The sequence below is a fragment of the Diaporthe batatas genome, assembly GCF_019321695.1.
Source record: "Diaporthe batatas strain CRI 302-4 chromosome Unknown Contig00002, whole genome shotgun sequence".
NCBI classification, from domain to species: Eukaryota; Fungi; Ascomycota; class Sordariomycetes; order Diaporthales; family Diaporthaceae; genus Diaporthe; species Diaporthe batatas.
In genome coordinates this window covers 2166431-2188375 of record NW_025408549.1, presented here as the reverse complement: position 1 = coordinate 2188375, position 21945 = coordinate 2166431, and the positions used below count along the sequence as shown (strand labels likewise).

The window sequence follows — 21945 nt, the reverse complement described above, 5'->3', positions numbered from 1 at the left end:
CCCTAGGGGGTTTCTGAATACAATCTCTAAACCATCTCTTTTTACCTTTAAAAAGATACCCTAGGTAGTCTTAGATACCTCCTAACCGTTTCCTTACTAATACTCTCTAGCGATAGCTATAGGGTATATTAGTATTTTTCTTTAAGACTAGATTTTATTTAAAACTAAAGGGTCCTTTAAGACCTTCCCTTCCCTCTTAAGACCTTCTTTTCCCTCTTAAGACCTTCCCTTAAAGGCCTAGAATACTCCTTCCGCTAAGGAAGAGAAGTTAACTAAATGGCTTTAAGAATAAGTAAGTAAGTAGAGGGCTAGCTAAAGGTCTCTTCTAGAAGGGAATATTATAAAATAAAATAGAAAGAGAATTCTCTTTTAATTAGTCTTTATATTAAAGTAAAAGAGTAATATTAAGGAATTTTAAAGACTAATACCTTTTAAAGACCTAATCTCTCTTAAAGACTTCCTTCTTACCTTAAGGTATACTAAGGAAGGAAGGACTATTAGTAGTTATAGCTATTACTAGAGAGTATTAGTAAAAACACCGTTTTCAAAAACCCTAGGTGCGCGGCACGGTAGCTATCTCGACAGAGGTACGGTCAGGGTAAGTTTTTGGGCTGGAATTATCCCGTACGCAGGAGCAACAAAGCAGCTCGTTTTGAAGGACAGACGTAGCCCATGGCTTCGGTCTGTTGGGCTGTATTAGACACTAGCGAGACTGGCTATATACTTCAGGTAAATGTGATGACCGGAAAGTATCTCCAACCTGTCTTAAGCATGCCCTGGTCCCCCTTGCTCTCTCTCTCTCACTCTCTGACACACACGACTGGGCCTTTCCAGAGCTGTGAAGGAACGGACATGAAGCCAATGCACACGCACACAGTGCGATGCAACAATTACCCAATCCCTCCGCTATTAAGTCGATCCCTCACAACGCCTTCATTCCCATCACACATCATCCATCATGACGTCGTACCTAACCCGCTCAGTGCCGGTGCGTGCCTGAAGAGCTCAAAGCTTGCTCGCACGACCACGCATAGACATGTGCTCTCCCCCCCCACTATCTAACCCCGACGGAGTTGTGATGGAGGGAGATGGTCAAAGGGGCCTCTTACAGGAGGGCACCCATGACACCGGCAACAGCAGCCAGGAGGCCGCCGGCGCTGATAGCAAGGTCGGCGGCCGAGTTGGCAGACGAGCTCTCGCTGCTGGAGGAGCTGGAGGCGCTGCTGGAAGTAGCAGTGCTGCTGGACTCGGAGTCGGAGTCGGTGGCAGTCGCGGCGGCCGAGCCGGTGGAGGATGTGCTGGCGGCGCTGCCGGTGGCCGTGGCCGTGGTGGTGGAGGCGTACTGGCTGGCCAGGGCGCAGAACTGGTCCACCTGGCCCTGGGCGATGGGGGCACGGTTGTCGTTGGGGCAGTTGTTGTAGCAGCTGGTGGGCTTGTTAGTCTAGGGCTCGGGATGTCTGGTTTTCTTTGTCTTGGTCCAAATCCCCGGTTTTCCCGGGGGACAAGGAAGAGGAAGGGAAAGATGGGAAGTAAATAAACTCACGTCGCGATGGCCTCATATGCGCGGCACTGACAGGTGTAGTCATTGTAGCTGCACTCTTCCTGGCGAGCTCGGGTGCTGCTCAGGCAGTCCTCGACGATGTACTCGGCTTCGCAGGTGGACGAGGCGCCGGTGGCGGCTGTGGTGGGGGTCTGGGCCATTATGGCAGCGGGGGCCAGGAAGGCGACGAGGGCGGCGAAGGTCTTCATCTTGGCTGTTGTGTTGTGTGATTAAGAGGACTTGAAATTATTATGCAGTACAATGCAAAGAATTAAACCTGGGTGGAGGCTAGAATGCTGCACAACTCAAGACAAGACGGTCAATGTTGTTGTTGTTGAGAAGCGAGGGACTGTTTAAGCGAGAGACAGTTATAAACTCAAAAAAGGAGCTTCTTGTATATACCGGTAAGCACGATCTTGGTTGACTGAGAAACAGCTGGAGGGGAAGGGGAAGAAGAGAGAAGAAGGAACAGCCGTCAACGCGAGAAGCTTCTAATATGAATGAAGCTTCCTCGAGGTCAGGCATGGGCAAGGGGGGGGGCTGGAGTCGGTCCATCCCATCAACCCCTGTCGTGTTCCTCCCGGGGGAAGGAGAGGGAGGACAGGCAGGAAAAGAAGGAGAGAAAAGTCCCCGGCCGCTACAGTGATCCACTCGGACCGGCCAATCGGTCGGGGACTGGGAATACGAGCTAGGCCAGAGGTAGAAAGGGCCAAGGAGGGATGAAGCCACAGTGCATGGGGTTATCTCTGGGGACTGGGGTGTCCAGCCGGCCGGGCAGCCGGGGCTTGCCAGAAATTGATGATGGCCTCATCTGCTGTGGCTCCTTGCCCCTCCCAGGGGGGGTGCAGCCGAGCGTGTTGTTGTACGACACTCTCGGGTTGGGGAGCGGGCTTGATTCGTTGGGGGAGACGCGCCCGGGAGATCGATCTATAGCTAGACCCCTACTAAGCAATGTTGTGTTGGCTGGGCAAACTGGCAAGTCTACGGGGTAGGATGTTCCTCCTCGGCTCCCCGTACTGTGTACTCCGTGCATCTCCCCAGGTTGCCAGGATCCAGAACACCTGGACATGACCTGACCGATATCCGAGGTTCTGGCAAGCACCTGCGACCATCTCCTACTGTGCACACTAGGAGGTCGTCCCAGAGGAGATTGTCCCATAGGAGGTTATCCCATAGGAGGCTGTCCCATAGGAGGTTGTCCTGTAGGAGGGAAGAGGTTCCCTTGTGGCACGGGTCTCCTCTCGTGGATCGATGTCTTCCAGAAATGACTCCGGGTGGTTATATTTACTGTGTACCGTGTACCCTGTTTTTGTGAGTTATCGCCGTGGTGGAATACCTGGCATGACTCCAGGACCCCTGCACGCCGTAGAGCCATTTAGACTTTTCTGGAGCTGCCGCTGGTCAGGCTTGGGCCGGTTGGTCTAGAATAGAGGGTGGTACCGTCGGTAGCCCCCGCTGCAGAAAGGAAATGGCGGTAATGAAAGCACCCCTGCTCAATGGGACTTCATCATGCGCGACAGGTAATATTTCCCAGATCGAGCCTTGGTACTGAACAATCCATCCTGTCAGCCTGTCAGGGCTTTGATATGGTTTATTGTTTTTTCTTTCTTATTTTGTGATCTTCGTTCCCCAATTGTGCTCCCAGAATAGTCATTGTCCGAGACGGGTGTGGCTGCAAGTGGATGATCTGTTCCCAAACGACGCCAGATGGCTGGCATGTGTGCGGCTGTGCTGCCGGACAAAACAGACGCGGATACGAGATCGTCGTGCATGTGAGTTTGCCTCCGCGCTCGTGTTGCACCGTCTTCAACTCGGGTCTGGTCTCAGGTGGTGTGGTGATATGCCGCGTTTTATACATGCCTGCTGCATTTCCAATGACAACCCGCAGGGATCTCAACACATTCGATATTCCAGTGTGTTGGCAGAGTTTTGAGACTGAAACCATACACATCGGATCCGTACACATGTAGATCTCATGATGAATGTATGTAGTTTGAAGATCAAAGCTCTCGAGCTTTCGTACGGAATCCTCCTACGGCAGAACTTGCACCTACTGATGCTGAATGTTCACCTGAGGGTCGGGCCATCTACCTGTAGGCTTTCGGAATTAGCCACATCCCTGTGACAACCTGCACGACGATACTTCGGCAGCTTTACCTGGGCAAACATTTGGATCCCTGCAGGTTCTATCTGAGCGAGGCCATTTGTTCCATGTAGATTGACAGTTCATCGTGCCGTGCACGACACCAGCAGGCTTTATCCCAGACATGCGTCGACTGTTGACCCAGCTTGTCAAGCCTCACAACATAGACATCAAGTCCACAATGGTGGTCAGACGAGACTCACTAATGAGAATATTTGCATATCATACTCACTCAGAGACCCTCATCACACCAGGCCGGGGGCTCACGGCTCACCCTCACTGGAGGGCGCAAACTTCCTGAGCTTGTCCCTCAGGCTGGAGTTCTCCTCCTCGAGCCGTTCGATCCTCGTCTCGAGGTCCTCCATCCGCTCAGAGCTTGCAACGCTCAGCTCCTCGATAATTTTCACGAAGCGCCACAGACGCAGGATGATGATGAGGGATGCGACCTCCTCGACAACACCACGGGTAAGTACGTCGACGAGGAAGCTGGCGATGATGACGGCAGCATCAAAAACGTGAAACCATGAATGGAAAAACCTGTCGCGGGATATCAGCCAGGCCTACTCAGGACGTAGTGGGCACTTGAGGGTGTGATGGCGGTGCTCACTCAAAGCCGAAAGCCCACAGGCTTGCGATCAATTCGGCCAGAAAGAGACATGAGAAGACGAGACCAGCGTCCTCGAGGGCCTTGTGTACGGGCGGGACCCAAGCGTCGTTCTTGATGCGGCTATCGCAGTCGATGAGAGTGATGAAGATGTCGGCCAGCAGACATGAGACATCCAGGGCAACCAGGGCGAGAATCAGATAGTGTTTCTGCTTCGACTGGAGGAGAGCCTGGCATCTTTCCCTTCGCCTAGCGTATGCGCTGACCTCGCCTGAGCTGTCCTGCTGGTCCAGCTCGCCCTGACGGGGAAGGAGGGCCTGTTGTTCGCCGGGCTGGTCCATGGCGAGAAGGTCACGGTTGGAAGTCTGATATTGCTGATGCTCCCTGGAGCAAGTATGAAAGGCTCAATGATGCAGCGAGGCTGGCACCGGAAACACACGATGCCGAAGATTTTGAAGGAAACGGAGGCTGAGGCTATTTACTTGTGTGCAATATGTGGATGCAGGAGCTTGCAGGGCAGGCAGGCAGGATAGGTGGCCCGCAGCAGTCGAGTGGGCGCGTCTCGAGTCTCGACTCTCGACACGCCCGGCCCCTCCAATGGAGCCACCCGCTCCCGGCTGCCGGTGGACGGGGCAGTCTCGATCCTCAGAGTCCGAGGGGCCACGACATCTCATGAGCAATTCTTGCACATGTTCCTGCGAAGGCAATTGATTTTACAACGGCATCGGGTCACTTATGATTCTCACACTATTGGGGGGGGGGTGTTGTTGAGGGAGCCTACCAGCTCTCTGGATCCAGCATCGTGGCCAGCACAGACTACTACTAACACACACTGTCGTAGGTAGAATGGAATGACTAATCTACTTTGCCCCTCCGACCTGCCGAATGACTCCAACAACCAGACCGTTCCGTCCTCTCCACCCCGTAACCACTCCTAACCACTCCGAGGTTCCTGCGGGATCCAAAGGTCAGGTCTACTACTCGGGTAGACCTTCTTGCCTCCAACTGCGATCGAGAGTCTCATTGCTGGGCCCTGCCGATAGGATGGTTCTGCAATCCCCACGACCAACCTGACTGCATCAAAAGCTGCGCGTTCTACGTCACCCCACCCCTCGCCGTCTCGTCCGCACCCTCGGATCAAATCAATCAACCAACCGCCAGCAGTTGCACCCACGGTCATCACCACGCCGGCCGAGGCAGCTGTTTCTTGAGCGATTGGCTTGATCTCTCCGTTTCGTCTTCAAGACTTGGGTCGTGTTCTTGTCCGGAACATGTCGAATTCATCCAACATCGGCGGCAAGTCCTCATCGACTCAACCATCCGCCGCCCACGCCGCCCCTCCCTTCTCCCCGGCTGCATCCTCGAGTTTCGACTCCAACCGTCGTCCCTTCCAGAGCAGCCAGTCCATTGCAATCGCCGCGCCCAGGAAGGGACAGGGCCAACGCAAGCAACACCGAACCCAGAAAAGAGCTGGCTCATACAGGGACGACGAGGACGAGATGGACGAGATAAGGGCCATCCGTAACGCCTCCAGCCGCCGTGGCCAGACCTCCATCACTCATTTGCTGAATTACTCCTCGCCGCGGCCCCGTTTCGAGAACCACCACACCCCCTACAACCGAAACTACCGCCGCAATCCCACCTGGGGCCCGGGATCAGGTTACCACACCGCCGATAAGGCCCGCTATGTACATGCCAACTACCGTTTCATTGTGTCGCCCAAGGGCAATTACTCGAAGCAGGCTGTCGATGCGGACGAGCATCTAGACTGGGCAGATGTGCTCCAGGTGTTGGCTTCTGCCGAGTCGCAGGCCGCGTCCTGTCCAATCTGCCTGTCCGAGCCTGTCGCACCTCGGATGGCAACATGCGGCCATATTTTCTGCCTGCCGTGTCTGATTCGGTACATGCACTCGACCTCGAGCGAGGAAGCCAGCGCGCATGAGAAGAAATCTAGATGGAAGAAGTGTCCAATCTGCGATGACAGCGTACAAGTGTCTGAAGTGCGACCGGTGCGCTTCTACGCCGGCCAGGAGAGCCCACTACCGCGGCCTGGCGACGATGTCGTTCTTCGTCTCATGATGCGCTACGACAAGTCGACACTCGCATTACCCAAGGAAGGCGGAGCAGAGGTTCTGAGTTCCGGGGATGAGATCCCCTGGCACTTTGCAGCCAATGTCCTGGATTATGCCCGCATCATGCGGGGCACATCCGATTACATGACGGAGCAGTATAATAACGAGATTGAGCAATTGACCAAACAAGAGAAAGAGGACGAGCTGCTTTTCAACGAGGACGGGGAGTGGACGCAGCGGGCTGTCAAGGCGATCGAGGCTTCCAAGGACAGAGTCAAAGACCTGGGAGAAGTTGAGGTCGCCTTGGCGGAAGCGTCCAAGGATTCGAGCTCTGGCAAGCGTGCAGAGTCTGAGCACGAGTTCTACTTTTACACCTCACCCCCACACCTTTACCTCTCGCCCTTGGATATCCGGATCCTCAAGACAAAGTACGGCTCCTTCTCACAGTTTCCGTCAACACTCTTGCCAAGAGTGGAGCACATTTCGACGGGAAACACGCTTGACGACGCACTACGGAAGCGAGCAAAGTATCTTGGGCACATCCCCAGAGGATGTCTCATTTCCTTCCTGGAGTGCGATTGGACAGATATCGTCCCGAATGAGGTTCTGGATACCTTCAAGGACGAGATTGAGCGACGGCGGAAACGTAATCGTGACAAGGATGCACAGGAAGAGCGTGAACGTCAACAAGCAGAACGCCTGGAATCTGCTGCATATCGTCGTGGGCCGGGGAGGACCATCCTAAGCGCTGCGGACGAGAGTTTCACCATGCGGTATAGCGATGAGGGCAACTCTGACCGCCTGAACATGGACGATTTTCAACCACTTGGCGCAGCAAGCACGACTCCTCCAAATCCTCGACCTGGCTTCACCCCGCTGGCATCAATGTCCACCAGTCCCTCGACGCAGAGGACAATATGGGGCACCCCGGCCATTCCACCATCCCCCACATCAGGCCCGACGGACCCAGTAGATGTGGATGACGGATGGCTCAGGAACGACCAATTCCTTGACTCACTTGGAGCAGCAGAGTTGGCCGTTCAGATGGAGGCATTGGGTGTGGAGCCCGCAACGCCAGAGGGAGCTTCGGGAGGCAACAGCGGGGGCAAGAAGAAGAAGAAGCAGAAGCAGAAAATCACTCTGATGAGCACTGGTGGTAAGAGAGGCAACTAGTCCGCGCTCCAAAGAGGTTCCACCGCGGCGCGTCCGGATCACCGTCCTGGAGAGACCAAGGATGATCAAGTGGGATGCGGGTCATGGCTTGTCAGGCAAACCTTCCTCGGAGTGAGAAGAGTTGAACACGCCCACGGCTTTACAGCCTAGAGTCAGACGTCGTCTTGGTCTATTGGAAAGCGAGACATGCTCGGTAATAGACAGAGTGTACTGGCTTAGAAGATGTAGTACGCTATGAAACAGACATAGCGAGGGCTTCCTGTCGGCGGCCTTTTCCTTCTCTTCGATGCCGTCCGGTAGGTATCACTTGGTATTCTTGAAACTGTAGAAATGAATCCATCTTACACCACCTAGACTTAGTATTGGGGTCAATGAGGACGGTCTGCAAGTTCGATTTTAGGCGCCCACGGCAAAGTTCCCCGAGTTTGGTAACTAGTAGTCTACTTCCTTTCTATTTTGGAGCTGAAGACAGGTGAGGTATACTCAAGAGTGTAATGAGGCTTCAGGAAACAAAAAGAAAACACTGAACTTACAGGGTATACACAAATGGATATAGAGCCTGACCAGGTGTGATCAACCCACGAAACACACTCATATGGGGGGCACATCCCGAAGAGGGGGTCTTCTCATACACAAGATACCCCATAGTATATCAAACCATAGAATTAATACCACGTGGGAGAACATCTTACAGTGGGCTACATTATAGAAGGTTGTCCTGTAGAAGCTTCAGTCATGGGAGGCTGTCTCAAATTAGGCTGTCCCATCGAAGAGTACCCAGAGAATATTGATCCACGGAGATGGATACCGGAGGAGATTTTGCAAGAGTTTCTCACCGGAGGTTAAATGCAGGAGGTGGTAGCTTAGGGTAGTGATCGCTACGAACCATCTGCTCAACGGGTGACCAGAGCGAGCCGCTTGACCAGCCTGTTAGCTACCACACCCGATGAACACTGGGTGATATACAACGGACCAAAAGCTCCGGTCCGATGCAGAAAGCCGCACTCGGGAGCCTCCACTTGCTTCATACATACCTCACACAAACCATGGGCAATCTGGCCTCGCCACCTGGTTGTTGTTAGTTCTGTTCCACCGTCATGGGGTGCCAGCCGCGCTTGGAGAAGGACGGTAGCCCAAGTGGCCCACAGAATTACATCAAGAAGACCTCACCAGGAGAACATACGGCTCTTGGAGGCTCATTACATCACCTCTGACGTGATCACCAAAGCTGAACCTCAGTCAATGAGAAACGTTTGATGCTGTATTTAAGAATGTGAAGGAAGCACTCGGCCGATTAGGTGATTTATTTCTTGAATCATCTTCATCTTCACACGGGCATCACGAGAAAACTTCATCTTGACCAAGTTACCAACTGCCATCAAAACAGTACCAAATAGTACCATCAGGCTCGTAGACATATCCAAAATGGTCGGAAAGGCACCCAGCGAAGGCACCAAGGTTAGTTTCGAACAAATTTATCCACAGAGGTCCAGTGCTCCTGGTTGGAACAGACCAGCTGACACAGCCAGGTCACCCTCGGTGACAAAGCCCCTGTTACACATGAAGGCGCAGGCAAGATCTCGGGCTCCCTCGCAGAAGAGTCGGCACAGAAGGGCGGCGAATTCGCAAACAACAAGAACATGGATAACTCGGGCGGCACCACCGGCACCAAGGCCCAGAGCACCACCACTCCCTCTTCAGACAACACATCTTCGTCGGGCACTGGGGCTGCCGCCGGCACGGCGCCCACGTACGTCAACAACCAATACAACCGTGACTCGGGCGGCCCCCACGGCAAGAACATCACCGAGGATCCGGACATGTCGGGCCGTCCTGCGAAGTTTGACGTCGAGCCTGGCTCCAAGGACGACCCGGCCCGGGTGGCAGAGCAGGAGATGCGGCTGAAGCAGACGCGTGGTGCGCCCGGGACCGGCGAGCGCCAGGACGGCGCTGGCAACCAGCAGCCCTACGGGGCCCTGGACAGCGAGACCGCGGCATGAGGGAACATAGGTCTAGGTCTTGACCGGGGGATGGACCTCTAAGAAAGCGGCGTTCCGGATTTATCCAGGCGAATGTTCTGGAATCCGGGCAGGATGCCCGACCCCATAGCGATGAACCACCTCTGATGAAGTAATGTCAGCGAAATCCAATTTCGGATGAACTCGAGGGAATATTTGAGGGCGATGTGAGCCCAAACAGGCAAAGTGCTGATTTGTGAAGGTTTGTTGGCTCAAAATGACGACAGCCAGGGACTAGTACATGGTGAGAAAAGCACGGGGCTTGCGGATGTAGAGCACACCCTCTCTTCTGCCTGAAGCTCCGTGTCTCTACAGTGATGTGTCGATCTGAGCGAGTCCTCGGGCAGTGGGATCCGGAGCGGACGGGCCAGGGCAGGTGGAGCCCAGGCCGAGACAATCCTGGGCTGTAGGGAAGCTAAGCTAAGCTGATGGCGACGATCCTCCGTGTGTTGGGCCAGCCAGCCCAGCCTGTATTGTGCTGTGGTGTGCCGGGTGCAGCGGACTGGTCGGCTGCCCGCTTGCGTATGCGCCTCGTGGTGGAATGTCTCGGTCGGCTCGTGCGGGAATTTTGAAACATCAATTCGACCCTGGCTGGCGATGGGGCTTGGTACAATAGTCCAATGTGGGCGTGCTAGACTGCCGCAGAAGATATCGACTGCAGTAGAATGAGTGAATGAATGATGTGCTGCCGGGGTAGCTGTTTTCTGGCGTGCCCACCTGGAAAGGAAGCAGCCAACCCCCTTGCACGTACCGGCCGTATCATCTGCACCTTCTGCACCTGGCAGCCTGGGTGAGCAGCAATGCCATGCCATTCATTACCCAGCCTCCGGTTTTATAAGTTAGACCAAGATAAGGCCGCCCGCCGGCCAGAGCGCGCCCTGGAAATAGCTCCCCTGCAGGGCATGGTACCCAGGTACCCAGGTACCCAGCTCTGGGAGCCTGGGAGCTGCTACACTCACCACAAGCTGTCAGTCACTCGCTCACTCACACTCACTGGCCTTGATGATCGAGGGCCGACCAGGGACAAGTAACAAGGGCCTTCCTAGCTCCAAACCTGCTTCCCTCTGTCCTGTTCAACACTTTCTCCAGCTTGCCCGCTCCGATAATTCGACCCTCTTGCTTCCGAGGTCGTCGTCCCCAGCACAAATCTTTGCCTCGTTGACGGCATCGACCGGTACCGTCGTGCAATTGCAATTGCAGCAGCCCCGCCCCGTTGCAGCCACGGCCAAGGCCCAGTAATCATCAAACCACTGTCATATCGATCGCCCTCTGGGAATATCCGATTCCCAATTGACCCTTCCCAGCCAACTCTGCCAACCTCTTTTTGTATCCCGGTGCTCTCTCACCTGTCGGCTCTTCGACTCTGGAATCCCACCTCGAGCCTCGAGCCCATCTTTTGCCTCCCGAAGCGCATATCGCTCTCCCCGTCGCCTGTCAAGCACAAGACCGAATCAAGTATCGCCAATCCAGCATGGTTTCCTTCACTTTCAAATGGTACGTCAACATGCCTCAGCGCACCCCACTCTTGGGGCTCCATAATCTGCCAGCGCAGGCGCCAGCTCCGACCCATCCACCACCACTTTCACAAGCTCGCCGCGCCCCTGCCAGACCATTGCTCCGAGAGGCACGCACGACGACGGCGATCATGGCCTCTGGGGCCGGCGCATCTCCCGCCTGAGGGCACGAATCGCCATGGCAATTGCGCCCGGCAGACAACAACACGGCCTGATTCTCACAGTGCCCACTGCGCAACCCAATTGGAGCGCCTAGGCTAACTCACCCGTGTCTCTGCATCACAGGCCGCACCCCGGCGACGAGGTCTACGTCACAGGGACCTTTGACAACTGGAGCAAGAGCGAGCAGATGGAAAAGGTCGGCGACAAGTTCGAGAAGAGTGTCGAGCTGCCCGATTCCTCCGAGAGGATATACTACAAGGTCGGTCCAAGTCTCGTCCCGTTATTTCCTGTCCTGTATGCCTTTGCAACCTCGCACACGATGGCCCTGTTCTACGGCGCACACCCGCGATGCGCTGCGATGCGATGCGATGCTGTGTTGCGCGCTACGGCTGTCAGCGACGCTGCGCTGCCCTCGAAAGAGGACGCGGGCGACAATGTCACCGGACCGACTGCCCCGCGATCAATTGGCAAGTGCAGAATGCCAACAGTTTCCCGAGAGCTCAGCGAGTCGAGGCAAGCTCCCGGGCGGTGAGGGGCGCTTTTCGCGGGTCCCCGGCTGAGAGAAGCTCTGCGGCTTGTTTGTGGCTTGCAGCTTCGCATAAGGGGACTTTGTCCCCAATATCGACATGGTCATGTACAGCCCACGGGGGAACATGGGCCAGGGCTAGCTGCGGGCAGCGGGCAGCGGACACTGGGAGAATTCGCGGCTGTCAGTCAGTCAGTCAGCCAGCCAGTCAGTCAGGTTCCTGCTCGACTCGCCGGCGTCGATTCGCTCGCAGGCCTCGGTCGTTGCTGGACTCGTGACCTGCGGCTCAAAATCATGTCTTCCTCCCCTTGGCCCTGCCACCCTGTCACCAAAAAACCAACCCACTTTCTTTGTCGCGAGCAAGGATCAGAGGAAGCTGGCAAGTGCAGCCTCCGTCCAAGCAATCCAACGGTCCATTCACGCCCCAACCCACCCATCCATCCCCAAATTCCTTCGTTGCCCCGGCCGGCCGATGACGCAATGCCATTCGTCTTTTGGGAAGGCCCGCGCATGGGTACTCGGGCCTGTCAGGCCCGTCAGGCCTGGGCTGCTTGATACGACACGGCGAACGCACAACATGCCTCGCGCAGCGGTGTATGCCTGGGTTGGAGCCAAATCACAAACCGGCCGCCGCCGCGCAAAAGAGACAAGCTAGCTACCTGCCCCGGTAGTACCTGTTATTTCGCGGTCCCCGTGACCTGCCCCTCGTTTTCTTGGGGCCCAGTGGGGAGCAATCTCCCACGTCGACCCTTGCTTCTGGCAAATGTCATTTGCGGGCGGCCTGCCGTGCCCTTGTACATGTACCACGCTGCGCTGTCACCATCGTGTTACTTATCAGCCTTGCCCCCCCCTTTCAAAAACATAAAAAAAAACAGCCCGGTCCTGCGCTCTGGTGCCTCTTCCGTACCACTACTTGTTTGATATCAGACAAACCGTGTCACGTCGCCTCTCACTCATCATACCGAGTAGTCACTGACATTTACTCCTCTCTCCAGTTCGTCGTCGACGGCACCTGGACGTCCAACCCAACAGATCCCAAGGAAAAGGACGAGAGCGGCAACGAGAACAACGTCCTCACCCCTGAAGCCTTATTAGCAACTCTGCCCGCCGCTGCCGCCACCATGAACTCCGTCAGCGCAGACGCCACCACGGCCCAATTGGCCAAGGATGTCCCCCTGGAGAAGGACATCAACGCTGCGCCTGAGCCCGAGACCACCGAGACCAAGGCAGAGAACGGAGACGCGAAGCAATCCGACCTGCCCGGGTCCTTCCCCGAGACGCCCGCCGATGAGCTTAACAAGACTGTCGGCGTGAACCCTCTCCCTGCTGCCGCCGGTGGCCTCAACCCCATCAAGCTGGCACCTGGCGAGCCGGTTCCCAATGACCTCAAGACTGCCGATGTAAACTCGAACGTCAAGCTGGATGCCGAGTCCTACGAGAAGAGCGACGCGCTTCCTGGAGTCGACTCCAAAGATCTGAGCGTCCCCCCAGTCTCTGGCACCATGATCCCCGAGTCGAGCCTGCCGATGGGTACCGCGGACCCTCACATCAACTCTGTCAGCGCCGACTCGACAACGGCAGCCCTGGCTGCGGAAGTGCCAAAGGAGCCCAAGGTTCCTGAGGTTGTCAAGGAGAGCCAAGACAAGGCCGGCGTCGACCCCGAGGCCAGCGGCATCGCAGATGAGGTCAAGGAGAAGGAGCAGGTGGAGGCGGAACTGAAGGAGAAGGTTCCCGAGGCCCCTTCGACGTCCGAGGGCACCGCCGGCAAGGGGACTGAGAAGTCCGAGAATGACAAGACCTTGCTCGAGACTGCCGCAGCCGCCGCCGCCGGTGTTAGCGCTGCTGCCGTCGCCACTGCCATCGCCGCCAAGGACAAGGCCGTCGAGACAGCTGCCCCCGTCGCGGCCCAGAACCTGCCAGACTCTGTCAAGGAGAAGCTGCCCACCTCCGTGCAGGAGACCATCAACGCCACTGGCGCGGAGAAGACGATCGAGACGGTGTCCCCCGAGGTCCCGTCCGAAGTCAAGGACTCCATTGTCGAGGCTGGTAAGAGCCCTGAGGCTGCCGCCAACACCGCCGCCGTGGAGGAGAAGAAGGCCGTCGAGGCCGAGCTTCTCAAGGAGGTCAAGCCTGTTGAGCCCGCAGAGGCCTCCAAGTCTGAGCCAGCCAAGGCTGCTGAGGAGGCTCCCAAGGCTACCGAGGAGGCTCCCAAGGCCACCACCGCCGACGAGCCCAAGGTTGTGGAGCCGCCTGCGGCGGCCGCGGAGGTTCCCAAGGTCAGCGAGCCTACCGGCAATGGGGCTAGCAATGGCACCACCGCCAATGGTTCCGAGGCACCAGCGACCCCGGCCAAGAACAAGGACGCGAAGCCCTCGGATTCGACGCCCACTTCTGCGACATCAGAGCAGAAGAGGAAGAACAGGATCAGCGGATTCTTTGGCAAGATCAAGGCCAAGATTGCAAACAAGGACGCCCACAAGACCGCCAGCAAGACCGCCAGCACTGACGCCAGCAAGGAGCCTGCAAAGGAACCCGCAAAGGAGCCCGCAAAGGAGCCTGCGACGGAGACCGCCGCGGACTCCAGCAAATAAGCGCCGGCTCACCCCTCACCATCTTTCATGGTGTTTAAGAGGAGAGATTGCGATGTTCGGCCCCGTCGCGGTCACTTCTCCCTCGAGATCAGAGATACCATTCTGCGATGTTGATGAAATTTTCCTTACTTCCCTGTCCAGTTGAGACCCCGAGATCGCGTGGGACAGGATCTCCAGAATACCCAATTTTCCCTCTTGAACTCACCTCCCTTACTCTCGATCTTTTGATGAATCTGAACACACATAATTCCCGACTCACCCTATCGACACGCCCCCCTGTCGAGTAACGTCCCTAATCTTAAAGAGACTGTGGAGAAAGAAGGGGAGGGGGCCGCGGCTCGTGGCCGGTGGGCATTTGGATCGACATCAGGTCGATCATTGAGGTTTATATGCACGTGTTTTATGGGCATCGGCATCGGCATTTCATGTTGACACGATGGGTAATCAAATTCTGCCAGGTTGGAGTGGGTGGTCGGTCTTCTTTGCCTGTGAAATCTGACTTCTATCAAACAGATCGGGGTTGGCAGTTTAGTCTAAGTCTTGTTTCAGTTTCCGATGTTCCTAGTCTTTCCCTCGCAATATGATCATCAACATACGCACGTACCATTTTTCTGTGACATGCAAGCGGTGGTTTCATCTTCAACATGTGAATCTGTAAACATCTCAAGGTGTATGCAGTCTCTTCATACAATGGCGATTGCCCAGCATTTTCAAGAAGAGAAACACAGAACTGATATGACATGTGACCTGATTATGCTTCAAGTACTCGCTCACGTAGTGTCCACAGTGTAGGTGGGTGTCGTGCTCGTGGAATCCTCCACTCTCACAATGCTGAGGCCTGTCTCGAGATGAGCCAGCCGTAAATCAAGCGTCAACCACGCAACAGACCTGCTATATATGCCAGTTGTTACCCAGGTATGCTAAATACTCCGCACCATGTGCTCTTCCACACAGTACAAGAGCAACCCCGGCTAGAGGCCTGTACTTGAATCAGTGCGTCGCATTATTGGCGTGCCCATTCTGTAGTATCTATTGGTGCTTTTGGGCAACATAGGGGCCACCCCATGCCTACCTCGGCAGCACAGTATGCCCCCCCCCCGTAGGATCCGAGCTGCCAGGGTCCCCCATCGTTTGTGAAGTGAGGACGAGAATGTACTTCATTAGCGTCGTCTCGGACTACGACCCTTCGGTCTCCACAACATGATGGGAATCAAGCGAGGGCCGGTAGACGCGAGTGAAGCCCGAAAAAAGGCCAAGCACAATGCGAGACCGAGGTGTCAGTCTGGGTAAACCACCACTGTGTACTGCTACATATCTGGCACCGGAAGTTATAGTACAAACGAGTTCAACATCCGTGTGTTGTGATTTATGAACGCCCTATCATCATATGCCTCCAAGCCATGACCCAGGGCCATCGCTCCCAAGTTCGAGATCATGTGGAAGTCGATGATGAATATAACAGTCTAATTTTAGGCGTCCCGCCCAGGATCCCGCCTCAAATCCCGCCCCGGTGAGCTGGGCCGGGCATTCGCCGGTCAGAACGCCGGTCAATCGCCGGGAGCGAGTAAGTTGCCCATAGAGCAGCGCGGGCGGACAGATCCACCCACCCACCGGAAGGGCCATTTTTATCCGAAGGTTTTACTATTCAAAAGCAACACACGTGCTAATCTAAATTCCGTTGCGTTCATCGTCCTCGTCGGGGAAAAAAACTTTGGGACATGTCAGATGGGCCCTACTCGTTTCGATCTGCTTGTTCCCTCTTCCCTCCCCCTGCCTGCCTGGACAAGACGCAGAGAGATCTCCGCCATCCTGGCGGGCGAGTCGTCGCAAGTGCTTCCTGCCAGTCCTGCCTCGGCAAGACAGTTGCCATGAATTTTGCACTGCCGGCCTCGAGGGAGGCCTAAGGGCTTGTTTGGACTTTTTTGTGGGTAATGGGACCACACTGGCACGGGGGGGGGGGTTAGGCGATGCACAGCCGCTTGGCTGCCCAAGACCGTCACGGCACTCTTCAGGGTCTTGGTGTCTCTCCAGCAGTGTGGTTGGCGGACTGTGGACAATGGGAAGAGTGGGCGGGGGACGGTATTGAAGACCATGTCGAGGCACTGGGGGGACCTTTCACCGCTGGTGCCCGGGCAGTTCGTGTGATGGCTGGCTGGCTGACTACTGACTGACTGATTGACGGACTGGCTGGCTGGCTAACTGCAAGACAGGCCCACGGACTTACAACGAGACTCGCTCAAGGCCTCCTCCTCCTCCTTGGCCGGCTTTCGACAGCACGTGGGTGGAGAAAAAAGCAATTCAGCAGCCTGTGCGCGTACATGGGTAAGACTGTTAGTTTCTTGTGTACAGGCTACCTAGTCATGCGCGATATATCTTCCATCCATCACTTGCTTCAAATGTTGCCTCCCCGGTCCTTCGCCTGGCCGAATTTGTGAAGCCACATGCAGCATATGACATCTAGGGCAAACCACAACACAGCTAGAAACAATACTTAGCCACACCAGGGTAACGAGCAGTAGCTTCCAGAGCCCGCAATTTGAATGTTACATGTGCACACATCGGCTTTGCCGTGGTTTCCAAACCAGCTTATTAGTCGGGGGAACATATCTATTCGAATTAATCCGTATGACGATATCTTGTGGTGGACTACCAGCTTCCGACGTAGCAATCACGCCAACTGGTAGGTCTTTCCATCTGCTTTGGTCGGCCCGCATCAATTGATTCTGATGTACGCGGAGGCCTCGTTGCGCTTTTTGTGCGTGATATAGCCAGGGATACCAATCACCTTTCCATTACCACGTAACGTCAGCTAGGAAACAAGGCTGAGCTCCCCTTGTGAGAGGAGCGGGATGTATCACACACTGTTTGCTCGCTACATGGCTTGATGGCTTCGCAACCTTGGAATCCACTCAAGAAACAGGCCCGGATGGATGATTTGAAATCAGATCGCACTAGAGCTGCCGGGTCTCCGAGCTAGTCGAATGAAATTGAGCCAAGAGAGGATTTAGCAACTGGGTGTGGCATTTTGACAGCACAAGACCTTGGGATATTCACCGAGGCGGGCAAACGGCCTCATTCGCAGATTCCCGGCCGACCATGCTCAGGTGACGAGGGCTTCGAAGAGGAAGGTGTCCCTGTAGGAGAGCATCCCACAAAAGGGGATCCCATGGAAAGATACCGTGCGGAAGTTCGTCCTAGATAACGTTGTCTCGATAGAAAATGCTCTTCAAGACATCACGACATGTGACCCCGAGCATCGAAGTTCCCTGGCAGACTGTGCGAATGTACGCGGTATCCATGTCTCCTCGCCCATTCCACTAGAGCGCCAGGGGGGGAGTGGGGGGCAATAGTTTCACAAATTTTCTACAACAAGGAATGTACTCCTACAAAGACTGGCTAAGATCCTTCCAAGCTACCTCTGCTCTCGCGCAAGCCCGAGGCACCGCTACCAGCCACTATCAGCCTTGACCCGCCGTCCGTCGAGGCCCCGTCGACACGGGTGCTCCCGCTGCCACGGCTGCGCCCCTCGTCGATGGGCTCGAGAACCTTCTGGTGCACCTGCTGCTGCTGCTGCTGCTGCTGTTGGTGGTGGTGGTGGTGGTGGTGAAGATTGCGCTGATTATGACGGCCCACCTCGTCGTCATCGTCGTCGGCTGCGACGCCAAAGGTCGTCCGCAGCGTCTTTTCCCACTCGCGCTCAATCTGAGACGTCAGGCAGAAGCTATCCTCTGCTTTTCGCTGCCGTTTGGCAGTTGTGTGTTTGACAAACTCGACCAGCTTGTTGAGGATCCCGACCTCACACTTCAGCTTTACACTATAGACAAAGGCCTTGTAGGCGACCTACAAGTAGGACGAGGCACAGGGTCAGCTTTGATGGCGGCAAGTCTCTTGTTTCCCCCCCCCCCCCAGCAGAGTCGCTGGAACTGACTGACCTGTACGTAATAGAGCCCCAAGAACTCGAGGACGATTACCGTGATATCCAACGAAACCACTATAATGTTCGACAAGATCAGGTGCAGCATCATCGCACGCAGTTTGTCCTGCGTCTTGCTTCCACCGCTTCGGTAGACAGACAGGAACTTCCACGCCTTCCATACGTAGAGCCCTGAAAGAATAAACTCCTGGACAGAGAAGACGGTAATCTGAATCCGCTCCATAATCGCATAGGGTTTGATGAAAAGGTGCGACGCCTGGCTATTCGACCCGGCAGTCGTGACTACCGTCGCTGTGTGCAGGACGAGGCCGTTGACAATGATCATAATCAGCGCATAGCGGCGCAAGCGCTTGTCGACGTTGATCAGGTACAAGCGAGAATACAGCACCATGCTCTGGCCCGATACCATGGGGATCCAGAACGACGTCGTCAGAATCGTCGGGAGGGTTTGCTGGAGGGTTGAACATTTAAAGTCAGCAGGTACTGCTTCGAAACTGTAGGCAAGAGAGAAAACAGACAGCATTACTACACATAAGCATCGAATTGATTGTGGCATGACAGCGAGTTTATGTGTACTCCACCGGGGCTCATTATCCAGAACCACCAGCGGATGAAGCTTGAGACTTACATTGCCCGTCAATTGGAAATTGTTCAATACTAAAGAGCAGGAAAGGTTAGCCAAAGTAGCACCAACGGCTAATATATGGACGGTCCTTGAAAGGTATGTTGCATGCAACACGGGGGTGAGACAGTATAGATGGCGAGCACGGGATTTCAAGTTCCAACCCGACCACCAGTAAAACCAACGTCGCTGCTCGTTGAGGGACCACATACCGAATCCTATGGAATGGACCAGGACACCGGTCACAGCAGTTACCATGCTCCAAAAGTAAAGACCAGAGAATTTCGAAAAGGTGAAATATATGACAGGCATCATCTCGAAGGCATTGTAAATTGCAACGGCCAGCAAGGCCGCAGCAGCATATCTCTTTGCGGCAGCATCTGCCCGGTGATGAGAGTTATTAGTGATTTCCATTTGGCCGAAGAGCACGAGGAGCGAGGTGTCAGCCTCTTCACAGGGTGCCGCTTTTGGAGGGGGAGGACACGGGGGACGGTCTGGTAACCGATACTGGGTGTGGAACACGAAGGGAGCAGACTGCTCCTACACTTCACGTACAGTCACTCGTGTCGATGGTCGTGCCGACTCCAAGGTCGTGGTCCCCTTTGTTGGACTCGGACACAGCTCTGGAGAGGAAGTCATGGAGTGACATCGTGTTAGGCGAAAGATACGTTCCCCGAGGCCAGCCAGCCGACTTTGGCCAGACGTGCGGTGAGTCGCAGAAGCGAGCAATGATCTAGAATGTTCAAAAGAAAACCTGATTCGATCGCTGCCCCAAGAGGAGGAGGTCGAAGGAGAGTTGGGAACGCACAGGCGAAAGGCTGTTATTGTTCGCTTGCGCGAATGGGGTGCAAGCGGCAGCGGCAGCGGGCTTCCATATCTGGAGCAATCGGCTCGCAAGGTTGCAGTTCGATGAAAGCTTCTGGACGCCTTGGGCAGCAAAGCTCTTGTGGGCCGCTGCAAACTTGGCAGACACATACATACATACATACATTACAGCCCTTCCCGGACAGCCGGATCCGCCGAAAGCGTGTCTACATTCAGCGTGATAGCAGTTTCATGATTTTGGTCGAGTCGTGCGGCTGCGAGCCTCGGGGCGCGAGTCAATCACCAGTCGGAGGTGAAGGTTGGCCCTGGTAACAGACGAACCTTAATTGAACGTGCAATCGAAACACACAGGGATGAGCAGGGTGGTACTCGGATTAAGCCAGTGATACACGCCCGGTATAGAGAGCTCGAACAGGCTACCAAGGAGACGTGACTGACAGAATCGGGCCGGGGCATTATGCTACTTGATTCTGCTGGGAAAGGAAGGACATGGGTGGCTCCGTGCTGCCGAACCATCCGGTGAGGAAAACAGTCGCCGACGACACATTGGATGGTTTCCTCTTCATGGACTTTAATACTCAATACTCCGTAATCCAGGTAGAACCCAATCGTTCACCACCATGGCTTCACCGACGCCTGATCATTCTCGGCCGTGTACGCGGGCACTCGCAACGCCAAGCCCTGCGCCAGAAACCCAGGTAGGTCTGCGGCCCGTTGCAACAAGATGCCTACCCTAGCGCCGGTTGTTGACCCGGCCCAGGTGGTAGGTAGCCTTCAGAGCCATAGGCGTCCAAAAGTATGGCACGACATTTATTCCGGGCCGATTTCGAGCAGACAAGGGACATGGTAGGATCGAACAGCTGTGAGATTCGAGTCAACAGCGCTTGGACGGCGATGCCTTTCCCCTGACATGCCACGCCGAGGTTCACAGACCACCACCTGCAACAGTGTCCCTCTTGGTTGTGGGCAGCCTGCGGCTCCTGCCCGCTGGACAAGTGCCACCGAAGTTGACGTTGCCGATCATAGCAACAGCACGGGAGATCCCCCAGAGACCCGCATCGGACGAGGAGCGTCATGTGGACCCCACCGAAGCGGGCGTGCACCACTCGATGCTTCTCAGGGTGCCTGAGCCGACAGATGTGTTGGTGAGCCGGCGAGCATCCAACCTTGAAACCCATGCCTCGGCTCCAGTGCTGAGACTTGGATGCTACCCGGAAATTTTGCAAATGCCAGGTGCAACAAGGATGACTATCCCTTTCCATCATCCAATCACCTGGCAGGAAGGCAACGACACAATCCTGGGCAGAGCGCAGAGCTACAGGCAGTGCCGTCCGGGGCCCGTTGTGGGGGGTGCGAGGGGAGCAGGCGATTTCGTGCAAGTCCAGCCCTACGAGCAAGGGAGACAGATCTACCACAGCATCGCGCAGGGTGGCCGGACTCGAGGCATCGAGTGACGGAATGGTATCTGACCACCACCCTTCTGGCCTTACGGGTGATGTGAGTAACCAAGTGTCAGCTCGTTCATCTGACCTAGGTGACCACGTGGGCGGTTGGGAGCCGAAATGGGCCGTCCCAGGATGCAGGAGAGACGGCATGGAACACCGTGAGCTGCCATGGAAGGCGCAGCTGGCAGCCTGCCGTCACGGTTCGCAGGGTGGGTGCTGGTGCTGGTGCTGGTGCTGATGCTGATGCTGATGCTGATGCTGGTGGCCGGCTGCATCGGTTGCGGGAGGGAAGAAAGAGCGCAGCGGGCATGGTGGCTGGCTGGCTGGCTGGCTGGCTGGGTGTGTGCGGGGAGGTGTTTGCGAGGGTCAGATAGGATCATCTTTGACAAAGGCACGAACGCACGAACGCACTTGGCCTTCTTGAATGAGCCGAGCCGAAAGGGGACAAATCCTTCCTAACGGGACGGCATGCGTGAGGGATGGATGGCATGCGACGGTGTCGAAGGATGGATCATCCGGGCACGCGAGGATGACGGCCCGCAGCAGAGAGGCAGCGAGAGACAAGGCGTGAGGAGGCATGAGGCATGCTGCCGAGTGTGAGCTCGCTTCGACAGACATCCAAATGCTACCCAGGCACGCAGACCACCTGCAGCACCTGTGCAGGATACGTACCACAGGTATTTTCTCGGGGGCTAAAAATAGCCGCGTCAAGTGACCCCTGCCTGCCCTGCCTGCAACACAGAGACAGACACACGCAGAGGGAGATTGAGAGTGAT

General features: G+C 55.6%; 6 protein-coding genes across 6 annotated transcripts; 3 read left to right on the top strand and 3 right to left on the bottom strand.

Annotated features, from left to right (window-relative positions):
- Nucleotides 1-469: 469 nt before the first annotated feature.
- On the bottom strand, nucleotides 470-2375 carry KVR01_001631 (uncharacterized protein). Its single transcript, XM_044787480.1, has 2 exons — nucleotides 1544-2375; nucleotides 470-1424 (listed from the first exon to the last, which is right to left on the bottom strand). Exons 1-2 carry the CDS (start codon nucleotides 1747-1749, stop codon nucleotides 1106-1108), a joined length of 525 nt encoding a protein of 174 aa, XP_044649586.1. The 5' UTR covers nucleotides 1750-2375; the 3' UTR covers nucleotides 470-1105.
- Nucleotides 2376-3064: 689 nt separating this feature from the next.
- Nucleotides 3065-7939, bottom strand: KVR01_001913 (uncharacterized protein). The gene is made up of 2 exons (XM_044783204.1): nucleotides 4291-7939; nucleotides 3065-4220 (listed from the first exon to the last, which is right to left on the bottom strand). Exons 1-2 carry the CDS (start codon nucleotides 4626-4628, stop codon nucleotides 3947-3949), a joined length of 612 nt encoding a protein of 203 aa, XP_044649868.1. The 5' UTR covers nucleotides 4629-7939; the 3' UTR covers nucleotides 3065-3946.
- Nucleotides 5559-7532, top strand: KVR01_001426 (uncharacterized protein; the record flags this gene model as incomplete). The annotated part of the gene is made up of 1 exon (XM_044793476.1): nucleotides 5559-7532. One exon carries the CDS (start codon nucleotides 5559-5561, stop codon nucleotides 7530-7532), a length of 1974 nt encoding a protein of 657 aa, XP_044649381.1.
- Nucleotides 7940-8587: 648 nt separating the features above from the next.
- On the top strand, nucleotides 8588-10353 carry KVR01_001627 (uncharacterized protein). Its single transcript, XM_044788847.1, has 2 exons — nucleotides 8588-8990; nucleotides 9062-10353. Exons 1-2 carry the CDS (start codon nucleotides 8958-8960, stop codon nucleotides 9530-9532), a joined length of 504 nt encoding a protein of 167 aa, XP_044649582.1. The 5' UTR covers nucleotides 8588-8957; the 3' UTR covers nucleotides 9533-10353.
- A 101-nt stretch (nucleotides 10354-10454) lies between these two features.
- On the top strand, nucleotides 10455-14944 carry KVR01_001897 (uncharacterized protein). The gene is made up of 3 exons (XM_044787396.1): nucleotides 10455-11044; nucleotides 11350-11485; nucleotides 12748-14944. The coding sequence occupies exons 1-3, from the start codon at nucleotides 11022-11024 to the stop codon at nucleotides 14341-14343; spliced, it is 1755 nt and encodes a 584-aa protein (XP_044649852.1). The 5' UTR covers nucleotides 10455-11021; the 3' UTR covers nucleotides 14344-14944.
- Nucleotides 14945-17598: 2654 nt separating this feature from the next.
- On the bottom strand, nucleotides 17599-21727 carry KVR01_001907 (uncharacterized protein). The gene is made up of 5 exons (XM_044781269.1): nucleotides 19455-21727; nucleotides 19112-19279; nucleotides 18906-18934; nucleotides 18276-18728; nucleotides 17599-18183 (listed from the first exon to the last, which is right to left on the bottom strand). The coding sequence occupies exons 1-5, from the start codon at nucleotides 19546-19548 to the stop codon at nucleotides 17740-17742; spliced, it is 1188 nt and encodes a 395-aa protein (XP_044649862.1). The 5' UTR covers nucleotides 19549-21727; the 3' UTR covers nucleotides 17599-17739.
- Nucleotides 21728-21945: the final 218 nt, after the last annotated feature.

Excerpts from the sequence above, each read along its gene's own strand:
- KVR01_001631 (XM_044787480.1), bottom strand. The coding sequence starts at position 1,749 with ATGAAGACCTTCGCCGCCCTCGTCGCCTTCCTGGCCCCCGCTGCCATA. Across the intron at positions 1,425-1,543 it reads GCATATGAGGCCATCGCGAC|CTGCTACAACAACTGCCCCA; the intron begins GTGAGTTTATTT and ends CAAGCCCACCAG.
- KVR01_001913 (XM_044783204.1), bottom strand. The coding sequence starts at position 4,628 with ATGGACCAGCCCGGCGAACAACAGGCCCTCCTTCCCCGTCAGGGCGAG. Across the intron at positions 4,221-4,290 it reads CTGTGGGCTTTCGGCTTTGA|GTTTTTCCATTCATGGTTTC; the intron begins GTGAGCACCGCC and ends ATCCCGCGACAG.
- KVR01_001627 (XM_044788847.1), top strand. The coding sequence starts at position 8,958 with ATGGTCGGAAAGGCACCCAGCGAAGGCACCAAG. Across the intron at positions 8,991-9,061 it reads CACCCAGCGAAGGCACCAAG|GTCACCCTCGGTGACAAAGC; the intron begins GTTAGTTTCGAA and ends TGACACAGCCAG.
- KVR01_001897 (XM_044787396.1), top strand. The coding sequence starts at position 11,022 with ATGGTTTCCTTCACTTTCAAATG. Across the intron at positions 11,045-11,349 it reads GTTTCCTTCACTTTCAAATG|GCCGCACCCCGGCGACGAGG; the intron begins GTACGTCAACAT and ends TCTGCATCACAG. Across the intron at positions 11,486-12,747 it reads CCGAGAGGATATACTACAAG|TTCGTCGTCGACGGCACCTG; the intron begins GTCGGTCCAAGT and ends TCCTCTCTCCAG.
- KVR01_001907 (XM_044781269.1), bottom strand. The coding sequence starts at position 19,548 with ATGTCACTCCATGACTTCCTCTCCAGAGCTGTGTCCGAGTCCAACAAA. Across the intron at positions 18,935-19,111 it reads GGTCCATTCCATAGGATTCG|TATTGAACAATTTCCAATTG; the intron begins GTATGTGGTCCC and ends CCTGCTCTTTAG. Across the intron at positions 18,184-18,275 it reads TGGGGCTCTATTACGTACAG|GTCGCCTACAAGGCCTTTGT; the intron begins GTCAGTCAGTTC and ends TCCTACTTGTAG.